We start from the raw sequence: 21,581 nt of genomic DNA, 5'->3' as shown, positions 1-21,581 counted from the left end.
CTGTGTAAAGAATGATGCAGGCCAGTTCTAACACTATGCATGTTACCCAAATTTGAACTAATTACAGGTTTTACCAGTCTCCATAATTTATTCTTTTATTACTGTATTACTTTTAAATTCTTAGAATAGATTGCTTACCATGGACTTCTAAATAATGTTTTCTCTCGAGATCAATTAAAAATGCCTGCATTTTGCAAAGGTCTTCCTGAAATTAGTTGAAGTCACATCTATTGACCATATTATAGTCATTCCACAGTCCAAATTGGTAACGATCAAACTACAGTGGGACCCAAAAGCAATCCAGGTCTTGAGACCACAGTTTCCCTAGAGCCAACGCTGCAATTACGCAGCCCCATTAAATCAAAACAAACTTTAAATAAACTGCCAGAAATGCTAAGACAAATGCAAATAAAGGCTTAATTGCACTGCTGCAACTTTTGTTACAGGATACTTGTTCTTGTTCAATTTCAAGGGTCTGTCCTTTAAAGGGTAAGTCCACCAACACAATACGCTGAAGAGAAGGCAAAGAACCAGTTAGATTTATGTTACTCCTGCTAAGCCAAAAATGGAAACTAAAGATATGGGACTGTCTGCTTCTAGCTTTCAGTAAAGTGGACTAGATTAAAGCACCATGGGCTGGATCTAACCAGTTCTTCCCCAGGGATGAGAGTCTCTGTCGACCTCCAAAAAGGCTCTGCTAGGGACCAGGGGATGTGAATGGACAAAAGGCACATGCGATAGGGGCAGTAGCGAGAAGGATATATATATATCGAGAAGGATCTATATAGCGAGAAGGATATATATATATAAAAGAGCCATTACCATTTCATGCCCCAGGACCTTTCTTTCACTCACAGAGACATCAGCAAACAGGTTGTCCACCATTAACCATTTCCCCTCACTCAAACACTGCACAGAGTTGGAGACTCGGATGCTGTTTCATTCACATACTGCCACCACTTGTTATTACCCTAAAGTATATACTTAGACCAAGACTTTTGCTTCCTTGGAAAAATACAGAGTCAACATACCTGGTATCTTGCCCTTAGGCAAATCTAGTCTAGGTGTTCCACTGAGAAAAGAAGCATGCTTTCTTTTAGCCGCTGCAGTTCGAGGAGTCATGTACTCGCGTTTGCCTTGTGATTTTGCAAACGATTTTTGAACCTCGTACGAGCCAGGGGGAGGAGCTTCCTGCAATATTAAAGAAATGGAAGTGTCTGTTGAAACACTCTGATGCTTCGTGTGCACATTACAGGAAGCACAATAGTACCTTGATGGGGAATAGATGACAAGTGGCAAATAAGCATCTGTTACCAGAAAGATTTACTGCCAGTTCACATGAGCTAATGTGCTGACAAATAAGAATTTAGGAAGAGATGCAATGTGACCACTATACTCAAAGAGCCCATGTTAATTGCACTGACATCGTGACTCAAACAATGTTGCCACCTTCAAACAGCATCATTAGTCAATGCTGCTATGTTCGCAACAATCCCCATCACGAGTGGAGAAGACAAATTAAACAACCAGCAGAAATTAATCTATGCAGAATCCAAAAGGCTTTTTGAGCACCACAGAGCCAGAGATGTTGGTATGTATAATCCTACCCAAAGTTTAACTGGAAGTAAATTTTGAGAATGTAAATTACAAGTAACAAAAGGGATAGATGATCAGATTGTTCTCATTGGGCACGTGCAAACCACTAGGGAAAAGTATGCAAATGCTAGGAAAGGTTGAAGGCAGCCAGAAAAGAGGAAGATCCAGAATGAGGTGGATTAACTCAATCAAGGAAGCCCTGGCCCTTAGTTTGCAAGACCTGAGAAAGGCTGTTAACAATAGGACGTTTGGGAGGATATTGATTCACAGGGTCGCCATGAGTTGGAAGTGACTTGGGCAGAATGGAACCCATACATACAAACCACTTTGAGATGTTGTCCATACCAGTGATCCCCAGCATGGTACCCACAGATGTCATACAGACAACTATGTGTTCCCTGGCTTCTTTGGTCTTGAAGATAAGATGCAAAGGTCCTTGAATAGAACGGGGTAATAAAAAAAACAGGGAACTTCAGGATACTGTCCACTGGCTGGCTTACTAACAAAGCTCTGTGATTATTCTAAGCAGGTGAATCATAGCTGTGTGCCTGTAGCTTGGTCATATACTTTTGTGTGTCTCCAAGCTTGGCAGACACCTCTTTCTCTGGAAGATGAGAGCAAACATTGTCTCTCTTCTAAGTCAATAATTAATCCTGGATTTCCATGTTTGGGTTTGCAGGAAGAGCCCATTCAGAAGCATCTGTTTTAAGATAACACTTTTCAGCGTATTCAGCAATAACATTTTGCGATTGGCTCCATTCCCATGACAGACACTTTGCAATGGCAACTACTAGCCTTTCTCAAAATTCTACAAAGATCAGAGGTTCCTGTTCTGCAAGATCAGATTGCCTCTTGCTTTTTTAAAACTTCAAACTTAAAAATGCTCCCATCAACTCACATACCTTTATCACCGTGAATATAAATGGAGAGAAATAACAAACCAGCTCAGAACTCATTACTTTTAAGAACAAATGAGTACTACAGGCAGAAGGAATACAACACTGTGCAGCGGATAGCTCAGTCTAACACTAATAAGTTTAATTTATCTTTTTTTTAAAGATAGGCAATTATTTACATTTATATACTGTGGGTGAAATGATAATGTATTTCCTTATTCAGCAATTCTTAATTTAACAGTTTTCATTTCATCCCAATTGAACAGTGTTAACTTATGATCAAAGATGAGCATGTTTACTTTAAATTAATAGTTTCCAATTAAGCTAAAACATTTACTCTTCCATCATTTATAAACTCTTTCTGCTAAGTTGCTAAATTAATATTTTTAATCAACATCAAAGAAACATTAGTATTAATAACAACGGTAATAATTCTAGGCTAACTATCAAGGGGTGCAAGTGCCAGACATAAAATGCAAGTGCCTTAAAGCATCAGGCAGAGTTTCCATCTGAATATCTAACAAGTAGACTCTCCTATTTTATGTGAAAACACAGTCCCAGTTGTGGGGTTCCAGGAGCATCTTACTGTAAATCTGGACAGCGAGAGGGAGAGGACAGAGGAACTATGTTTTTTATTGACTCCTTGGACTCATTACTGGACTTTATGGTATGTCCCCAGAGCCAACAAAGACATTACCAATGTTAAAGCAGCTGTACCTTTGACTGTGAGACAGCTTTAGGTCAGTGATTCCCATTTTGATGGTCTGGACCCACTAGAACAACCTTCCCAACAGGAAGGTTATTACATTGGCACATTGAAGGGTATGCAAACCTCTTGGATCTTCTATCATGTGATTTGCCCAACAGACTAATTTCCTATGCTATGTATGACAGCTGCTCTATTCAGATTTTGCTATTTTATTTTTCTACCAAAAAAGGGTCAATTTCCTACTGATTTCCTCAACCTCTTGTCACATCAGAAATGACATTACAATGAAGCAGGAAAATACCCTGAGAGCAAGAACTCTAAGCCAGTGGGTCACTAGCAAAAACAACAGAGATTTGGAGCGTCCCGGCAGTGAGCTGTCTGGATGCAACGCCAAGCATTCCTTCCGTCACTTTATATAAGTCACTTCTGGCTGTGGTTGACGAGATTATTATGCTGCTGACATTCCACTGCCTTATATCCAAATATTTCAGCATTTTTCTCACTTATAGCTGAGCTAAGCAGCATTAGAGATCAAATATCATCTCCACCTACAAATCCATGACAAGCAGGGACAGAAAACTTTCAGCGCTGTCAGATACTATAATGAGAATCCAGGCACAAATCAATAAGCCTGGTGGGGAGACAGTCAACACAACAGAGTCACTTCCTTCCGTGACACAAAGTTATGTATTCATTAATGTAAAAAATGCATATAGAGTTTCAAGGACAGTCACACACAGAGTACCTTAATATAATGTAATCTGGGAGCTGTCCAGACCTGCATGGTGGCCCAGGCTGGTGAGATCTTGCCAAATCTCAGGCCCTTTCCGCACGGCAGCGGAAACGCAGCTCCACCGGCATAAATTATGCTGGTGGAGGCTCGGGGACTGCTCACACGGCAGCATGCGAGCAGCCCCACAGATCCGCTGCACCAGAGAGGCGGCTTTTCAAAAACCTCGCTCGATGAGCGAGATTTAAAGCAGCGGATTCACGCCACTCCAGGGTGGCCAGGACAGCGCTGCTGCCCCTCCTGTGTGAATGCTTCCCAGGGACAGCGTTTTTGCCGTCCCTGGGGCGCTCTATTCCACCCATGCAGAAAGGGCCTCAGAAACTAAACCTGGTCAGCCATGATTAGATTTTGGATAATAAGTATAGGATTGGTGTGCAGCAGCAGACAATGGCAAACTACTTCTGAATGCCTCTTGCCTTGAAACCCCCATGGGGGTCACATTAAATTGGCTGCAACAGCACTTTCTACCACCAGTCCTGTGGTTATGGAAACATAGCTCACGCTGCCCATTAACATCCTGCCATCCACAACAGGTCAGGTATTTGTGCCATTCACAGCAAGTTTATCAGGTATTCCCCCCTTTCCACCAAGTGTTTTAATTCAAATTAAACAAATACTAAGTAACAAATATGCAAGGAAGCAACTACTTTGCAGCAATATGTCACTTTTCTGCTACTGCAATCGGAAGTGTTTAATTGCAATTGTTTAAGTTTGCTTTCTCAAAACGCTGAAGGTGCTGTGGAAAGGTTAAAAATACAAATATCATTCACATGGTTTTAAGAAGCAATGGGCAAATTAAATATTTTGTATATTGTAAAATTAGCACTTGTTTTTCATCTACTAGGTAATTTTCACGTCTGGAAAATCAGCCATGCAGACTGACAACATGTCTTGGAAGTAATCAGCTATGCAATTTACAGTTTAAGAATTTAATCTAGGATGCCTCTAGTATTTACTTTACGCTGTATATTTTACAAAGTAAAATGAAAACTCTTGCCAGAATTTTCTCTATTGCAACATGGTATCATTACCCCAAATGGTGAGGTCTGTCCCTTTTGGAGTGGGGAATTAGTGGGAGAGACCTTGTTCTGCAAGAGGGGTGCAAACTAGCGAGATCTCTACCACCTTTGTTTACCATAGGTTTTTCTTCATAGAAATCCACAGAAGTTAAAAATAAAATTTAACAAGTTTTATTAAAGAAAAGAAAATAAAGTTACACCCACAAATGATAATCACAGAAGATCACACTGTCCTAAGATATACATAGAATTGAGGGGACAAGTCTGATAAACATCAGGATATGGTGGGGAAAGAGGCAATAATTACCTTATCTTGGAAAGGAAGTGTCCAAGAAAGTGAGTTCAATGCCTGCATTATGCTCCAAAGAGACGGGGTAAAAGGGAGCATTGAGAGCAGTATCCCTAAATCAAAGCATAGTCCAGAAAATATTGACTGCACTCAGGTTATACTAAAAGACCTAATCTTCCCAGGACAAAGGTGACACTTGTTCTCCAGATGAGAACTCTCCCTGGGTTTCAGGAAAGGAGAACAAGAGATGGATACTTAGGTTTAGCAACTCAAGCCCAGGGAGGGTCTCAAAATGATTAGATTTTGAGACGAGCTGATTAAATCACATCTCTGGGGCTTTTCTTATTCAGATGGAAGTGATCTTTCTCAGAGGCTAGTCAGGAAAAGTAGCCTCACACCATCCAAATACACAGGCAGCAAGGAACTAGATGCAACTAGATATTGTCAAGGTTTGGACAACAAGTTCAAAGATCAACTATACATTGGGATGGGTCCACATCGTTTTCAAACTAGAAAAAATGTTCTGCAAGTGATCAGGGGACCCAGGAAAAGCTAGCTAGCTCCATCCCCTAATATGACAAATCCCACCATTTTTTATTTTTGGTAAAGTGAAGCAGGAAGGACAAGGGACTGTCAATCTGAGAACAGACGCACCCTTCTGCTGTAGAAGCTCTTGCCAGCGTGGGTGGGGGCATTCCGGGGGCATTCTTGGGGGAAGTTTCAGCCTGGCAACACACACACACACACACACACACCCCACCTTCAGCAGTGCAGACATACACCATTAAAAAAGGTATGCAAGTCATATACTGTTAGGCCTTTCCTGGGAGAGAAAGGAGATTCTCCTTTACCCCGGCACCCTGGTGCTGATGGCCTCTTTGAGGGCAGCACAGTATCAGCGTCCCTAGCTGATGTCCTACCACCCCCTACTTTGGATTGGGCTGCAAGTCATATTGCCAATAGCTTCTCCCTCTTAGCTAGCACGAATCTGGAGATTCCCATTCACTATGTTCCTATAAGCCCTTTGGGGGTAGGGTGGTCTATTAAATGTAATAAATAATAATAATAATAATATAAGTATGTGTCTCCAAATTACATTACTATAGAGAGAAAATCCAACACCTATTCATTTTTCTATTCTGGACTGCACTGGGTTGAACCCTATCAGCTTTTTTACAGGTATATGAAGGAGTAGTGGCCCCTTTTGATTCCCAAAAAGAATATGCTCAGTTATTATATCAGGAATTAACAGATGTTTACCAAGTCAGATGCCCATTTCAGATGACCTCCTGTTCTGATAAGTATTTCCTATTAAAATCTAAAAATTCTCCCACACAGCTTTTTAAATCTCTAATCATACTCTTTGTAGGTTTTGAACTCTGTTTCAAATATTGAAAAGCACACCAACTGACATGTAATTGTAATTCAGTTTTATTCTGGGTAAAATGTAATCTTACTAATATCTATACCAGACATAAAAGGATGAGGCACTTTATAAAGGAGTCTATCATTCATTCATACTATTGAAGAACTGTCATGCTCAAAAGTTATTTTTAATTTTTTCACATATTTCATTGGATTAAACTAAATTGTGTTTTGCATTATTCACTGCATAATTTTTAAATGTCTGGATCACAGTCATTTGAATCTACAGTTTAATACATCAAAAAGTAAATGTAAAAAATTCTGGTAGCAATTTTTGATCTTGCTATATAACTATCATCAAGTTTTACAGTTCATTATGTACAGATGTTTTAATCTAAATGCTGCTGTTGTGCGTTTCTTTTATTATAATAAAATGTAGATGTCTTTGTATTTTCCCCAAAAGTGGTTGAACATTTTGAAGTACAATTCTACATCTTGCCATTAAAGTGACTTCCAAGAACTCGGTACAATGAAAATCAAACAGATGTACTTCCGTTTCCCAAATATAAACAAAACAACATTCATACTTTTGGGAGAAGGCAAAAAAAATTAAAGGAATCTGGTCTGCTACAAAAGTCCTTAATTGTGTCCTAGTAAACATTCCAAAAGGCGGATAATAATTTGAGCATCCTAAAGAATAACGGAAACAAAACCATCGCCAGGTGTATGACTAAGTGATTGAAAGCATGTTTTACGTTCTTTAAGGAGGAAACTAAGCAATGTCCATTATCAAAGTAAGTGATGGATGCTCAAATACAACTTGATTAATTGCAGAGTTTCTACTGCCTCATTGCCACTGTCAGTCCTGGTTCAACCACGACAGCCAACCAACTTGTCTAGAGAATGTTAGGGACAATGCTGTACTTCTCATTTACAAAGCCAGTATTAAGGTTCTCTCTCTGCCACTTGGAGAATCATAAATTAGCAATACATGAGTTTCACCAACAACTACATCCTATTTTTCTTTCTTTTATTCATTCATCAAGCAAACTTTTCCTCAAAAAAAAATCAGTATGCATTCAGCATTAGCCCAGAAGAATTTTTTCTATGCTTTTCACACACTGAGGTTATTGGTTGGCTTTGTTCAGCCATGAGGTAAACTGCTATTTTCAGTCATTCTTGGATAACTCTTCCATCTGACCAGAGAGGGGAAGCCGAATACATAAAGGTGCAAAATATTAAGATCAGATACAGGAGCCCTTCTGTGTCCCTTCTGGTTTCTGAAATGAAGTAGGTGGACACTTAAAGCAGATCTCTGGTATGGTCCCAAGATTATGAAATTAACGTCCTACATTGGTTCATCAGCCACAAAACCTCCTAAATTTTAGGCACCAGGCAGAGGCTGAGTCGGTCTTCTCTTGAGTTGCTATTTCTCTCTCATGCTCAAAACCTGCTGCTTTTTATGGGGTTTTTGGTGTGGGCTCTTGAGATCTAACTGCTAACTTTATATGGCTCACTGTAGTTTTTTAATTCATTATTATGTCAGTTTGATAATTGTTGGAAGTTGCTGCATGAGCAACATGCTGAGAGATGGGACATAAATATTTATATTTTATATGTACACACTAAGCTTGTATTAAAGTCATTCAAAATGGATTCATAAGCTGAAGTTCCCATGGCATCTTCTCAAGCAAGAAGAAAACAGAAATAGAGAAAAGATAGTTTTGGAACAACAAACACTGCACTCTTACAAAAATTTTAAAAGCAGTTTGGGTTGGGAGAGGAAAGAGTGCATTTGCTCAGGGAGCCTTCATATTTTGTTATTCTGAATGTCTATGAAACCATTCAAAGAAAAAAATTCACTATTCCTATCTCTCTAAAACTGCTATCCCTCAGCAAAAAGATCTATGTTCAAAAGGTACTTTTAGGCCGTTTCCGCGCGGAGGCGGAAGCGGCTAGGTCGGCGCATTTTGCGCCGACCCGACGACGCTGGGACAGTCCGCATGGACGGTCCTGGAAAGAGCCGGGACGCCGGCGCCGCAGAGCGCTGGCGTCCGGCCGACTCGGCGTGTCCCTAGGCCTCCGGGACGTCGCCGAGGCCTGGGGACACGCCCCCCGGCGCAGGGCAGGGGGGCGTGTCCCCAGACCTCGGTGACGTGCTGGAGGCCCGGGGACAAGGTAAGTGCCGGGAGGGAGTGGGGGGAGGCATCTTGAAGCCGCTGCCGTTCGCTCCAGCGGCGCAGGGCAGGGGGGCGTGTCCCCAGGCCTCGGCGACACACCAGAGGCCCAGGGACAAGGTAAGTGCCGGGAGGGAGTGGGGGGGAGGCGTCTTGAAGCCGCTGCCGTTCACTCGGCAGTGGCTTCAAGGCGGCGTTTCCCCAACAAGTGCGCTTCCGAGCGCACTGGGGAAACGCCGGCTTCGTGGCAATCGGGCAGCGCGAGGGCGGCGCGGCTGCAATGCAGCTGTGCCCCCTGTGCGAATGGCGGCCTGGAGACGGCGTTTTTGCCGTCTCCAGGCCGCCATTAAATGCCCGTGCGGAAACGGCCTTAGATTGTAATTGTGTGTGTGCTGTCAAGTCAGCCTATTTCTGGAGACCTTGTAGATGTTCAGAGGTGGTCTCAGGGGCGTAATGCCCATTGGGCAAGGGGGGCATCAAAATGCAGGGTTCGTTTTGGGGTATTTTTAGTGGTTTTCCATTTTTGGCCTGCAGGGGGCACAGTTTTAGGCTAGCGGCACCAAAATTTCAGCGTATCATCAGGTGACTGTCCTTATGCTACTCCCCAAGTTTGGTGAGGTTTGGTTCAGGGAGTCCAAAGTTTTTTGACCCTCAAACTGTAGCCCCCATCTCCTATTAGCTCCCATTGGAAACAATGAGGATGGGGTACCCCCTTTGGGAGACCATAACTTTGGACTCCTTGAACCAAACCACACCAAACCTGGGGGGTAGCATAAGGACAGTCTCCTGATGATACGCTGAGATTTTGGTGCTCATATGTCTAAAAATGCACCCCCTGCAGGCACCAATGTCCTGGTGCAAAACAAATTTGGTCGTGGGGAAGTGACCGCCCATGGGGGGGTGGGGTGGCATCCAACTCCGGTTTTGCCCAGGGCTCCAGTTTGCCTCGTTACATCCCTGGGTGGTCTGCCATTTCTGCCTCCGTGTGGGCTGAGAGCGTTCTGAGAGATCAGTAGCTAGCTAAAAGCAGTTTCACTTCTACAAGTGTTTGTCAGCTGATTTTCAAGAGGGTTCTACATAGAATACTGTTCGGGCTGTGGACTCCTATGGCTGTTTAATAGAAATGTAAGTGATTCAATGGATTGTGGCTCTGTATTGTCAGAAACTCAAATTGTTAAAGATTATCTATTCCTTGGCTCAATCAATCAACCCAAAGCGATTACTGCCACCAAGAAATGGAAAGAGATTTGAGACTGGGGAGGGTAGTCACAAGGGGCTAGGAAACATCCTTAAGAGGAAGGATGTGTCATTAGCAAACAAGATCAAGATAATTCATACTATAGTATTCCCCATTAGTATGTATGGATGTGAAAGTTGGACAGGGAAGAATGCTGACAGGAAGAAAGATGATTCATTTGCAGTGTGGTGTTGGAGGAGAGTATTACAGATACTGTGGACAGCCAAAAAGATAAGTACAAGTGGGTTCTAAATCAAACCAAGCCTGCATTTTCCCTTGAAACTAAAATGAAGAATCTGAGGCTCTTGTACTTTGGCCACATGATGAGAAGACAAGAGTCACTGGAAAAGACAATAAGGCTAGGAAAAGTTGAAGGCAGCAAGAAAAGAAAAAGTCAGATTGACTCAATAAAGGACTAAAGAGGGATTGATTCAATAAAGGAAGCCAATGCCTTCAGTTTGTAAGACCTGAGGAATACAATTAACGATAGGACATTTTGGAGGTCATCAATTCATAGGGTCACCAGAAGCAACTTAACAGCATTTAACACACCATGCACAGATACCCACATTTCTTTTGCCCCTGAGGTGTTTGGGATTTAAAGCTTGACTACACCTTACATTGTTTATGTGGCAAGCAGAAATATCAAGGCTCCCATGTGGAAATTGTCCAAACAAGGGAGGAAGGTTCAACAAAGATAGGAACAAAACTGCCCTTCTTTTCTAGGCCTCCATATGCAGAAAAACCTAATTTGTTTGTTCCAGGACTGTTTGATCTGCAATTCTGTGAATATATTGGGGGGGGGGGGGAAGCAAGAAATATTAGAATCTTGAAAAGCACTTCACACTGAGCTGTTGGGGAAAAGATCCGGATTCAAATGAGACAAGGAACTCACACATTCTGTTGTGAAAAAAAGCTTGGAAGACCACAAACAAGGGGCCCTTTCTCAACTCAGCCAAACCTTCTAGTAGCCTCAATATTTCCCAGATATCCTGTGGCCATATCTAGGACTGATTCCCAGAATCAGGGAACTCTTGGGATCCCTTTTACAGTTTAGTAAGCAGTTTACAGCTTTCCCTTTGATGGGGATCTGGTTTCACCTGCATATGCCAAGAGCTCTTCGCTACTCATCCCAGGACCTTTCAATCATGATTTTAGTTCTATTTTTCCTCCTAATCCTACATTCATCTCGAATTCGACCTTGGTGGTGACTTTCAGAAGCCCATTCTTGCCTCCCTTCATCCTATCCCATACATTCACTCAGGATGTCCCTTGTCCAACAGAACGCTGTTGTTAAGCAAACATGAATGCTGAGAGAATGAAACCAGGTCACCTGTCTAGTGATATTCTTTGGCCCAGCTGAATGGTGCCCTGTTGCTGCAATCCTTTCAGCGTCTGACTTCAGATCTCAAATTAGTCACTCTCTTGCGTCTATCCACAAACAGCTTGTCAAGGACAAGCTACATACTTTGGCTTTTAATGGCAGTTTTCTGGCTATAAACTTATACAAGTGAACCGGCTGGGAGATGCTGCCAGGAATGGTGATGGGCAAAGCGCTGCCATGAAGGATCTGAAAATTAGTTTTTATCAAAAGCCAATCATTTATCAAAAAGCTGATGACACAAACAGTAAAAGCCGTCAGGTGACAACTCCCTGGAATCCATAACAGTCTCAGTAGAATCATTTATTGTTGCCTACAGTTAAAGTTATGCGTGTTTGGGGCATTTAATGGCAGCTGACTGATTTGATTTATGCAGTCTCAAGCGTGGAACAAACCAGGGTTTTCCCCTGGTGGCAGCCAGTGTTCACTAAATCAGTAATCAGAGACCTGGTGCAACACATCCATCAATATAAGCAACTACAGGATCAATTGCTTATTAATGGACAACTTAGCATTTATTGCGCCCAAAGGATTTCTCTATTGAGGTCTCATTCTCTAAGGGTGTGTGATACAGCTCAGTCTGCTAAAAGAAAAAGAACACTTGATAAAATAGAAACAACTAAGTGACATAGCGTTGGCTGGCTCCATACAGGAAAAAGGCATTTATGCATTTAATAGTTGCATTAAGGGACAGAACCTTGAGAGAACACGGTCTTATACACACTACTGCTCTGCTGTAGGAGCTGTTCCCATACAAGTTCAACCCTATGGAATTCAAGCTCTGTCAAAACTATTATAGCCAAGGTATGAAAATTCAGAAAATCAGATTTTTCCCCCCTTTGTATTAATTTAGGTTGTTCTATGATATAGTGTTAACTTTCTGGCAAAGCTACAAATGAACCCTCATGAATCTGACTTATAGTGATTCAGACTACATGTCTATGAAAGTTAAGATTGTGTACTGTGATTGGCAGCAGTTTGTGAGTTTCTCAGGTAGATCATTTTAACTGCAGATGCCGGGGATCAAAACTGGGACCTTCTGAATGCAGAGCAGATGTTTGACACGGAGCCACACACCTTCCAAAATAAACCAAACTGTAGCCTTGCATCAATATTGCTTTTAACTGTGCGTATTTCTAATAATAAATCAATATTATGTAAAGGCTCTTACATAATGTAAAGGAGCAGCAGTGGCATAGTGGTTAAGAGCAGGTGTACTCTAATCTGGAGGAACTGGGTTTGATTCCCTGCTCTGCCATTTGAGCTGTGGAAGCTTATCTGGGGAATTCAGATTAGCCTGTACACTACAATACATGCCAGCTGGGAGACCTTGGACTAGTCACAGTTCTTCAGACCTCTCTCAGCCCCACCTACCTCACAGGGTGTTTGTTGTGAGGGGGGAAGGGTAAGGAGTTTGTAAGCCCCTTTGAGTCTCCTTGCAGGAGAGAAAGGGGGGATATAAATCCAACTCCTCCTCCTCCTCCTCCTCCCCTCCTCTTCTTCTTCTTCTTCTTCTTCTTCTTCTTCTTCTTCTTCTTCTTCTTCTTCTTCTTCTTCTTCTTCTTCTTCTTCTTCTTCTTCCCCTTTAGATCTGGGAGCTACAACTGCAAAGTATAATATGGCTCATACCTCCATAGGACAAGCTATCAATGTCCTGCATCAGAGCCAGCTCAGGCCTGCTATCCACTCCTTGCCACTAACAGCTCGCCCCAGAAACAGCTGCAACCAAGGAGACTTTCCACAACAAGCTGAAGGGTGTCAACAGGAAGGGGAAGCTGGGGGGTGAAGTAAGCATCTGTGTAGGCCTCAACGTCGAAAGAGGATGCCAAGGTGGGGCCCAAGGGGGGTGGTCAGGAAGATGGCTGGGAAGCACAGGGCAAACAGCCAACCCAAGCCCTAAAGGAAGGGTGAGAGTACAGCCCAGGGGCCCTGACTGGCTGGGGAAGGGCCAAGGGATGGAGCAATCCCTTTAAAGGGAGGCAGGAGGGACTTGGCCGAGGAGAAAGGAGGCAAAGGAAATCCCCCTGCATGCTAGAGAATATCCCCATCAGGGAAGGAAATAGGTGGGCAACAACCGCCACTCCTGCCCATTCTGAGGCCAGACCCTCCCTGCCAGAGCTGGAATGTCACAAGGAAGGGGGTGGCAACATGCAGAAACAATCACCTGCGGAGAGCACCTCACAATCAGGAATTGCCAGGCACAAAAGTTCGCCCTATCCAGTTACACCTAAATGAAAACTTTTAATTAATGTAATGAAACTTCTGTAGGAATTTCAAAAAAAATATGTAGAGATTTTGAGAAAGATTATTAATGTAAATGTCTTAAATCACTATCTTTCTTTCTTTCTTTCTATTTTTTTTTTGCCTGAACTGAAATGGGAAGTTAAAACCTTTATACAAAGTCCCAAGAAAAATAGCAAATTTGGCTTTGGTGGACTTTCACTGTGAACTTTCAAGTCTCTTCTGACCTTGCTGAGAATCCCAAGAATTACACACATAGTCCAGGTGCTTCTCCACTTGCACCTAGGACTCTGCTTTTTTTGTTCAGATTGCAAAAGCTGAATCGGATAGTCCCCGCTGACTTTCAGGCTGCACAAGGAGCAACAGTGAGAACTAATTTTTAAAAGTGATGCTGTCATGCCCTCACAGAGGTTTTTGTTATTTCCCCATTAAGCTTTAGTTTCCCCATAGTTAGCATGGTTTTAGTTCATTGTTAAGTCTTCTAAGGGAGGGTATTTTAGTTAGCCCCTGACCCTTTAAGACACTTCCCAATAGGCAGTTTCCCTCTTTATCCAGCAATTCCCTGTTTTAGTTCTAGCCAGTCAGTCAGAGTGAGGTGCTAAGGGTAGCTGGAGACTGGAATATTCATGACGTACATATTTATATAAGGTGGTCCATAGAGCACAAGTTAAGTTTAACAGCAGTTAAACTTAAACTAGACAAAAACTGAAAGAACTGAAAGGAAGCAACTTTCTTGAAAGCAGCCAAGAGAAGACACAGTTTACAGTTTCAAACCTGCTCAAGACAAGCAAGTACTCTGATTTAGATAGACCCAAGGGAGGAGTTAGGGTCTTGATTTTCTCCAGTAATAAACCTAGAACTGTTGAACCTGGCTTGTGTCCTAGCCAAGTGCAGGGCACCAAATATAGATTCACTTGGGGGGCAGAAGAGATGCTGCTTCAGTATGTATTTCTGAAACTAGAATAAAACTATTTATATATGTTGTTATTATACTATGCTAATAAGTCATTGAATTGAATTGAAAAAACTAGAATAAGAACTCTGGCCGCTTGCAGGGTCCACCTTTGAAACAAAAAGGTGAGCAATACAGCTTGTGTTCTTCTCTGAGGCATAAGAGCGCTTCTTCCTTCCACTGCTCACATGAAACTGGTTGCTGTTGATTCTGTGGTCAGGACAGCAAACACAAAGGACGGTAGAGACAGTAGCATTTCCCTCTGTCTCACCCTGCTTCCCCAAGTGGCTCAGTTTCAACAGAATCTAAGATGTCAAAGGCACCCTAGGAAAAGCAGACTTGGGATGCCCATTTCTGAGTATTCACCTGCCGCCTTGAACATTGCTGAGGGAGAAAAGTGGAAAACAGCATGGGAAGATGGCAACACACACACACTTTCCCCTCTTCTGTCTGACCATTGTTCACCTACCATAACAGGAACTCCAGTTGCCATTATAGGGCGGTTTATAAATATAATAAATAATAATAATAATATATGGGGATGGGAGGGAGATCTCTGGAACACACTAGGTGCTCTCAATGGTTTCAACAAGAACACCATGGGATTTCCAAATCTTTCTGAGAGTCATAATTGGGATCTTAAAAAACCCAGTCCTCCAGGCTTTTGGCACAGCAGCTTGATCTACCCAGCTCAGTTACAAACTGTGTCTGGGAATGGTGGGAGAAGAGAGTTTCGTTCATCTCTGCTTTGAAAAACCAGAGGGATAAATAGCATATGCAAAGCAATGCAAAGTTTTTGTCACTGCTACATCATGACACGCTACCGTGTTTCCCCGAAAATAAGCCCTACCCCGAAAATAAGCCCCATCATAATTTTTCAGGATTTTTGGAGGATGTTAAAAATATAAGCCCTCTTCAAAAATAAGCCCTACTGGTAGTTACAGATCATAATCACAAACAATGCCCTGTGCTCCCTGCCAATCAGGATGCAGCTTGTGTCACACGTGACAGGGGAAGCAACAGGTTGCTGAGGGCCCACCTTAATGAATTGTGAAGGTACTGTATTTCCCCGAATATAAGTCCTACCCCGAAAATAAGCCGTAATGCATCTTTTGGTGCAAAAATTAATATAAGACCCTGTCTTATTTTTGGGGAAACATAGTATTTCCCCATGAGTAGTCCAGCACATACCCAAGAACTGAAAGAAATCCATATAATAAGAAATATCTTACTTGGGGGAGAGTAGCCTTAATATATCTCTGTAAAGCACATATATCTGAAGAGACTGATAAATGATGACATGGATATATAGGGTTGTGCTACTCCTGCGCTCATCAAGTGAGCTTCAGAAGGGTCTCTTCAGATTAATAAAGTTTCACAGTAGGCTGAAAACCAGCTCATTACTTCCTACTCAGATTGCCTCAGAAATAGCTTCACACTGATTCTTGGAATGAGTGGTGCCCTAAAACTCTTGTTTAGCTGTGACTAGTTCCCAGGCACTAGAACAATGAAGGAGGGGGACGGACGGACAAAGACACCCTTTTAAAAAGGAGGAGAAAAGTCTATAAAGGTCTATGTCAGTTTGTGAGACAAGAAAGAAAGATGGAGAGTTGTTAATACTAGTTTATTAGGTGCTATTTTAATCACTCACACCATGGAGCGTAAGAAGATGGCAGAGAAATCCAATAGAACCTGCCACAACACCATGCTGGTTTTCATTAAATTTGTTGAAAGGGAACTCAGCATGAAATTATTAAATGACTTGCAGTGGCAAATGACTAAAATGCTTCATCTATTTTTAGCCATCATTCTCCATCATTATAATTTTTTTTCCCCCCGAAACGGTGACACCTCCTAGTTAAGGCTCTCGTCAGCGTTTCTGAGGAGGATACATTGTTAAAGGTCTCGCTAATGAAAACTCAACAATGCCTAATTGAAACGGAGCAGCAGCAAATGCGTGCAAGAACTTTTCAAACCCATCACACTTTCAAGGCTTCTTGAATTTTGCAAGCGCTGGTGTGTCGTTGGATTTACGGCTGGAAAAAGATGTTACCGAGAGTGTGAAAGTGCTGCCAGAGGTTCCTTTTTTCTTCAGCTACAGCTACACTTTCCCAGCCCTTGCTCAATTTCCATTGGCTGCTGCTGCTGCTGGGGGGGGGGGGTGATGAGAACATGGAACTAGTATCTTTGGCAGCAACCAAGCGCTCTCCGTAACATCTGTTTCCAACCAAAGATTTGTTGACTTTGGTTTCCAACCAAAGATTTGTTGACTTGCATAAGCCTTACATGGAGAAGTACATTCTTCCTCATCAGTGTTCCATTCTAGCAGAGTTCCGGCCTTTGACTTTTTTAAAAGTCGCTTGATTTGTTCTCTGCCAGCTAACTCCTGCAATAATAGTTTTGCTCCTCAGGTTTTGACACTGGCAGTTGTTGAGATTATGAGTTTTAAATGTTGATCTGTTGTATAAATACGTCGCCTTCCAGGTCATTCAAGATAGAGATGAAGGAACTAAAAAAAACTTACATTTGCCCCTCAGTTTCTCACTTCTTTACCTTGTTCTCTCAAAAATTTTCCCTACCTTTCCAGTAAGAATTTTTTAGGTTTTTCCCTTTCTATTTGCTCCTCTTGCCTGTTGACTATTTGATTCAAAGGCTCATTCCGCACATGCAGAATAATGCACTTTCAAACTGCTTTCAGTGCTCTTTGAAGCTGGGCGGAATAGCAAAACCCACTTGCAAACAGTTGTGAAAGTGGTTTGAAAACGCATAACTCAAAATGTATATTTCTCCCCACTTTCCCCAGAACTCTTCTCTAAGTAGCTGTTAGAAGACTAATCAGTTTTTGAGGTCTTATAAACCCTGGCTCTTCAATAAAAACTGCCACATCACCCTCTTGTTCAAACTTTCATTTTCAATGCCCAATAACATTTCAAGTAGCAGAAATACACATTATCCCACATTTATGACCATATTACTGTACAGCCTAATATGTTCACAAGTTGGCTTAATTTTTTAAAAAAAATGATTATCATTTTCCAGTTTAGAATGAAGGCAGATTTCTTTACCCATTAAAACATCTTCAGCATTTTATGAATCAAAGCAATCACAAGTCTTGCATTTAAATGTGTGTAAATGGCAATTAATAGCTGCCAACTGCTGAGTTAAGAGTTGATTACTGCGTCTCATTTTGTGATAGTCTCAAATTTATTTATATGTGCATAACTTGTGCAAAAGTAAATTGACTTTCTAAACAGCAAGAAGTGAGGATCTTAAGCAGCTGGTTGCTAGAGGCACATGTCAAGTTCCCCTTGCTGTGAATGCTGCCATAGATTTTTGCATAAAGGCTGGAGCCAAAATTAATTCTGTTCACATTTAGCTCAAACGATGAAACACATTTTAAAGGGAAGAGCACAGCGACTGCTTTCAGAAATGTCTTGGAAAATACGCTTGTTGAATTAGGATGTTCTCCAGAAGTACAAATTGCATTATCTATATTGGTTCCCTGTCAGTCTTGTTTCCAGCACCAATGTGGAGGTAACCAGTACAGATTCAATACGAAATCCATGCAAATTATAAGAACTGGGTGGGCTGGAAGAGGCTGTGGCGCTTTCCGCACGGGCCGTTTACAGCGCCCTAGGGACGGCAAAAACGCCGTCCCTAGGGGTTGAAACTGACGCATGAAAGCGTAGCTGCTTTTAGTCAGCAGCGTACTTGTTCCCCAGTGGCGCGAAGCCGCCATTTTCCCACCTCGCTCCCCGAGCAAGGTTTTTGGAAAACGGCAGCTTCCAGCCGCTGCCATGCGAACAGCAGCGGGTGGAAGGCACCATCCCCCCCTTTCCGGATTGACTTACCTTCCCTGCGATCTTCCAGCGCATTGCCGAGGCCTAGGGACATGCCGGAAGGTCACAGGGAAGGTAAGTCAATCGGGTGACGGCGCATAACGGCTGAAGCGCCATCTTCTAATCCTACCGCTACTGGGACCATTGGATTGTGTGGAGGGTCCTGGGGGGGGTTGAATTAAGGCGTCATGTATGCTGACTCCAACCCCTAGGCGTGGCTTTTAAGAAAGTGAAGCTTGGCCTCTAATTCTATCAGCCAATTCCTTATTCCCTTCCCACCCATAATAATGTTTTGCAAATGGGAACAGAACACCCATGAGAGTTACTCCCATGTCATAGCATTTAATATTTCCCATTCCTCATCAATAGCAGTCAAAGATGTATGGTGATAATACAGACATGTCGGCTGCCATGCCATGAAGTGTTACTGCATGTTTTGCAGGGGGAGAACTTCACAAGTGACTTCAGATTTCAGCATCAGATCCATGCCTGTATGATGTGTCCCCATGACATAAGACATGTGTAAAACATTATGTCAGAACAGATCCATGAGCAAGGTAATAGTTCTCTCAGTAGTCTTGGACTTTTTCTGAAAGTCTACATGGATGACAAAAAAGACAGAACATTGAATGGCATGCAACGGAAATCATCCTTTGTGTCAAGAACAAGCATGATTATGTACAGCCCATGTGTTGTATGATTAGTGGCCATGTGAAAACAGCAAGCCTGCTCATGGTAAGAGAATACTGAAAGGTATGTAGATCATGCAGAAACAAAACAAAGACACAGTGCGGGGTATAAGATAAACAAACCTTAATACACAGTACTGTTGCAGCCATTTTGTCAGTCAAAGTGATCATAGATAAGATTTGCATTAAAAATGGGATTGAAAAATCGGTCCAAAGAATGAATAACTAGAATAACTGCTTTGCTGTACACTTCGTGTGGAACCTAAGGAAGGCTACCTGCCAAGGAGTGCAGAACATGTCTGAGAACCAAACAAATATACAAAGATGAACCCAGAGAAGTGAGGCAAAGACTGCAGTTTTACTTATTCACACAGCTCTTAAAGGAAGATACTTAATTATCATGATCAAAATTAAATATATATATATATTCAGTGCCTACATAGGCACTAGTCATAATTAAGTTTTGAGTCCTAAAAGACAAGTGAAAAAACATCAACAGTGCTTTTGAAAAGAAACCCAAAAACAGACATACATGAGAAATGCAAATCGGAAAACAAGCCCCAACAGTAACAGAAAGGCCAAAGCAGAAAAGTGGCTTGTATAAAATTACCACATGGATGAAATGTAAACAAGCATTTGGATTTTTCTTCCTTTAGTCAAATGTTTATGCCAGTTCACAGAGTATGTGGTGTCACATAACTAATGCATTCTGATATAATCCTATAAAAAAGTAGACCTACGCGCCAAATTTATAGAACAACCAATTTTGTGGATGCAAGGAAATACCTTCATTGCCATATTCTTGCTATCAAACCACACTTCCTGAACTGCTCCCATCAATAATACTGCTTAACTACATGTATTCCCATGGATGGTCATTATTTCCCATATTACTAGCAATTACTTCTATTGAGGGGAGCAGAATATGACTAACTTGTGAGAAAAAAAACATGCTCTTGGAACTATTAGCTTATTGCTTGCGCTATTAGTCATAATTAGACTATAATCCAGTGCAATGGAAAGACCACACTTGGCTATTCATTAATTGGGTGGTTTGGGGCACCTAAACATCCAACATCTGTTTCGTATCTAAAATATTAAAATAATAATGGAAAAGCACTGCGGTTTGGGGGGGAAGCGACATATATTGACCTCATATAGTATTGTTTGGAGCAAATAGTATCCAAGATACTTCTCAATACACTGAGCCTAAGATAAAAAAGGGGAAGTTAAAATTCTCAAATAGTATGATTATCTGTGCTGGAAAACACTTTCCAATTTAAACTAGATTTTAAAAACTGAACCCAGGAATCTTAGTCCTAAACTCAACACTCTATCCAGCAAAATCAACATCTCTTCCTTTTATTGTGCATATAACTGGACAATTACTCTTCCCCGAATTTAGGAACTACTGGTGATATGCCATACCCAAGTCAGGATGATCAGGAGAAAGTGGGGCATTTCACATATATCTTTATATAGAAATATCATCCATTTGTGACAAATGGCCACACACTCGGGAACTGCTCAAACAAATGGCACCAAGAAGATCCCATCTGAAAGTCCATGAGATGCAGTCAGTTTGATTTGGCACAATGTTAATGTTTCCTTAGTACCTGCTGAGAGTACATCTACTTTGGCAAAGGGTACCCATTGCTTTTGTGACACATGAACATCTAAGCTAATGGCAGACAGAGCATGGCACCTTGGAAACACGCGACCCCGTTATCCCTGGCCAATGCAGAGAGAAAAAAAGAGGGAGCTCAAAGCATGAAGAGAAAAGGCATGACTGTGCTCACATCATGGAGATTTGACCACTCAAGGTATAAAATGGGAGGGAAGGAGGGGCTGAAAGTATTACGATTCTAAAATTCTAGTCTCAGTGCTAAGAGGCCTGCTCCATTCTCGCCATAACTCAAAGTGACCCTGGCAGTTAACAATATTGAATGCTTGGATTCTTAATATTACAATGGTAAGAGTAACTCCTAGCTTGACTTCATGGCCCATCATCTGCACTGCTGTTTCAAGCCTCTGCCATTACAGAATCATAGGCTGTTTCCGCACGGGCAGATAACAGTGCCCCAGGGAAGCTAAAAACTGCGTCCCTGGGGAGGAGTTTGCACGGCCTCGCACCCCTCAAGCAGCGGGAAGGCGCTACTTTCAAACCTCACTCAGGGAGCGAGGTTTTTTCAAAGCAGCGTCTTCCCGCTGACGTGGTGCAAACAGCGCCGGCGGGAAGACACTGTTTTCCCTGCCCCTCCACTCACCTCTTCTGGCAGCGTCGCTCTGGAGGGCTGGAGGGACACGCCCACGCTGCCGTCCGACTCCTGAAGGCCAGAGGGTAGCGTGGGCGTGTCCCTCCAACCCTCTAGAGTGACGCTGCCAGAAGAGGTGAGTGGAG

At 42.3% G+C, this 21,581-nt stretch overlaps 1 protein-coding gene across 1 annotated transcript in view; it reads right to left on the bottom strand.

The window, feature by feature from the left end:
* The window catches only part of STPG2 (sperm tail PG-rich repeat containing 2), a 255,436-nt gene that overhangs the window by 158,179 nt on the left and 75,676 nt on the right, over positions 1–21,581 (bottom strand). Inside the window, exon 11 of the mRNA XM_048508808.1 lies at positions 1,032–1,191. Coding sequence (XP_048364765.1) covers positions 1,032–1,191 — 160 coding nt within the window. The remainder of the gene's footprint in view (positions 1–1,031; positions 1,192–21,581) is intronic.

Source organism: Sphaerodactylus townsendi, linkage group LG10 (genome assembly GCF_021028975.2).
Source record: "Sphaerodactylus townsendi isolate TG3544 linkage group LG10, MPM_Stown_v2.3, whole genome shotgun sequence".
Lineage (NCBI taxonomy): Eukaryota > Metazoa > Chordata > Lepidosauria > Squamata > Sphaerodactylidae > Sphaerodactylus > Sphaerodactylus townsendi.
The sequence above is the reverse complement of the archived record's forward strand: the minus strand, read 5'-3'. Positions and strand labels throughout refer to the sequence as shown.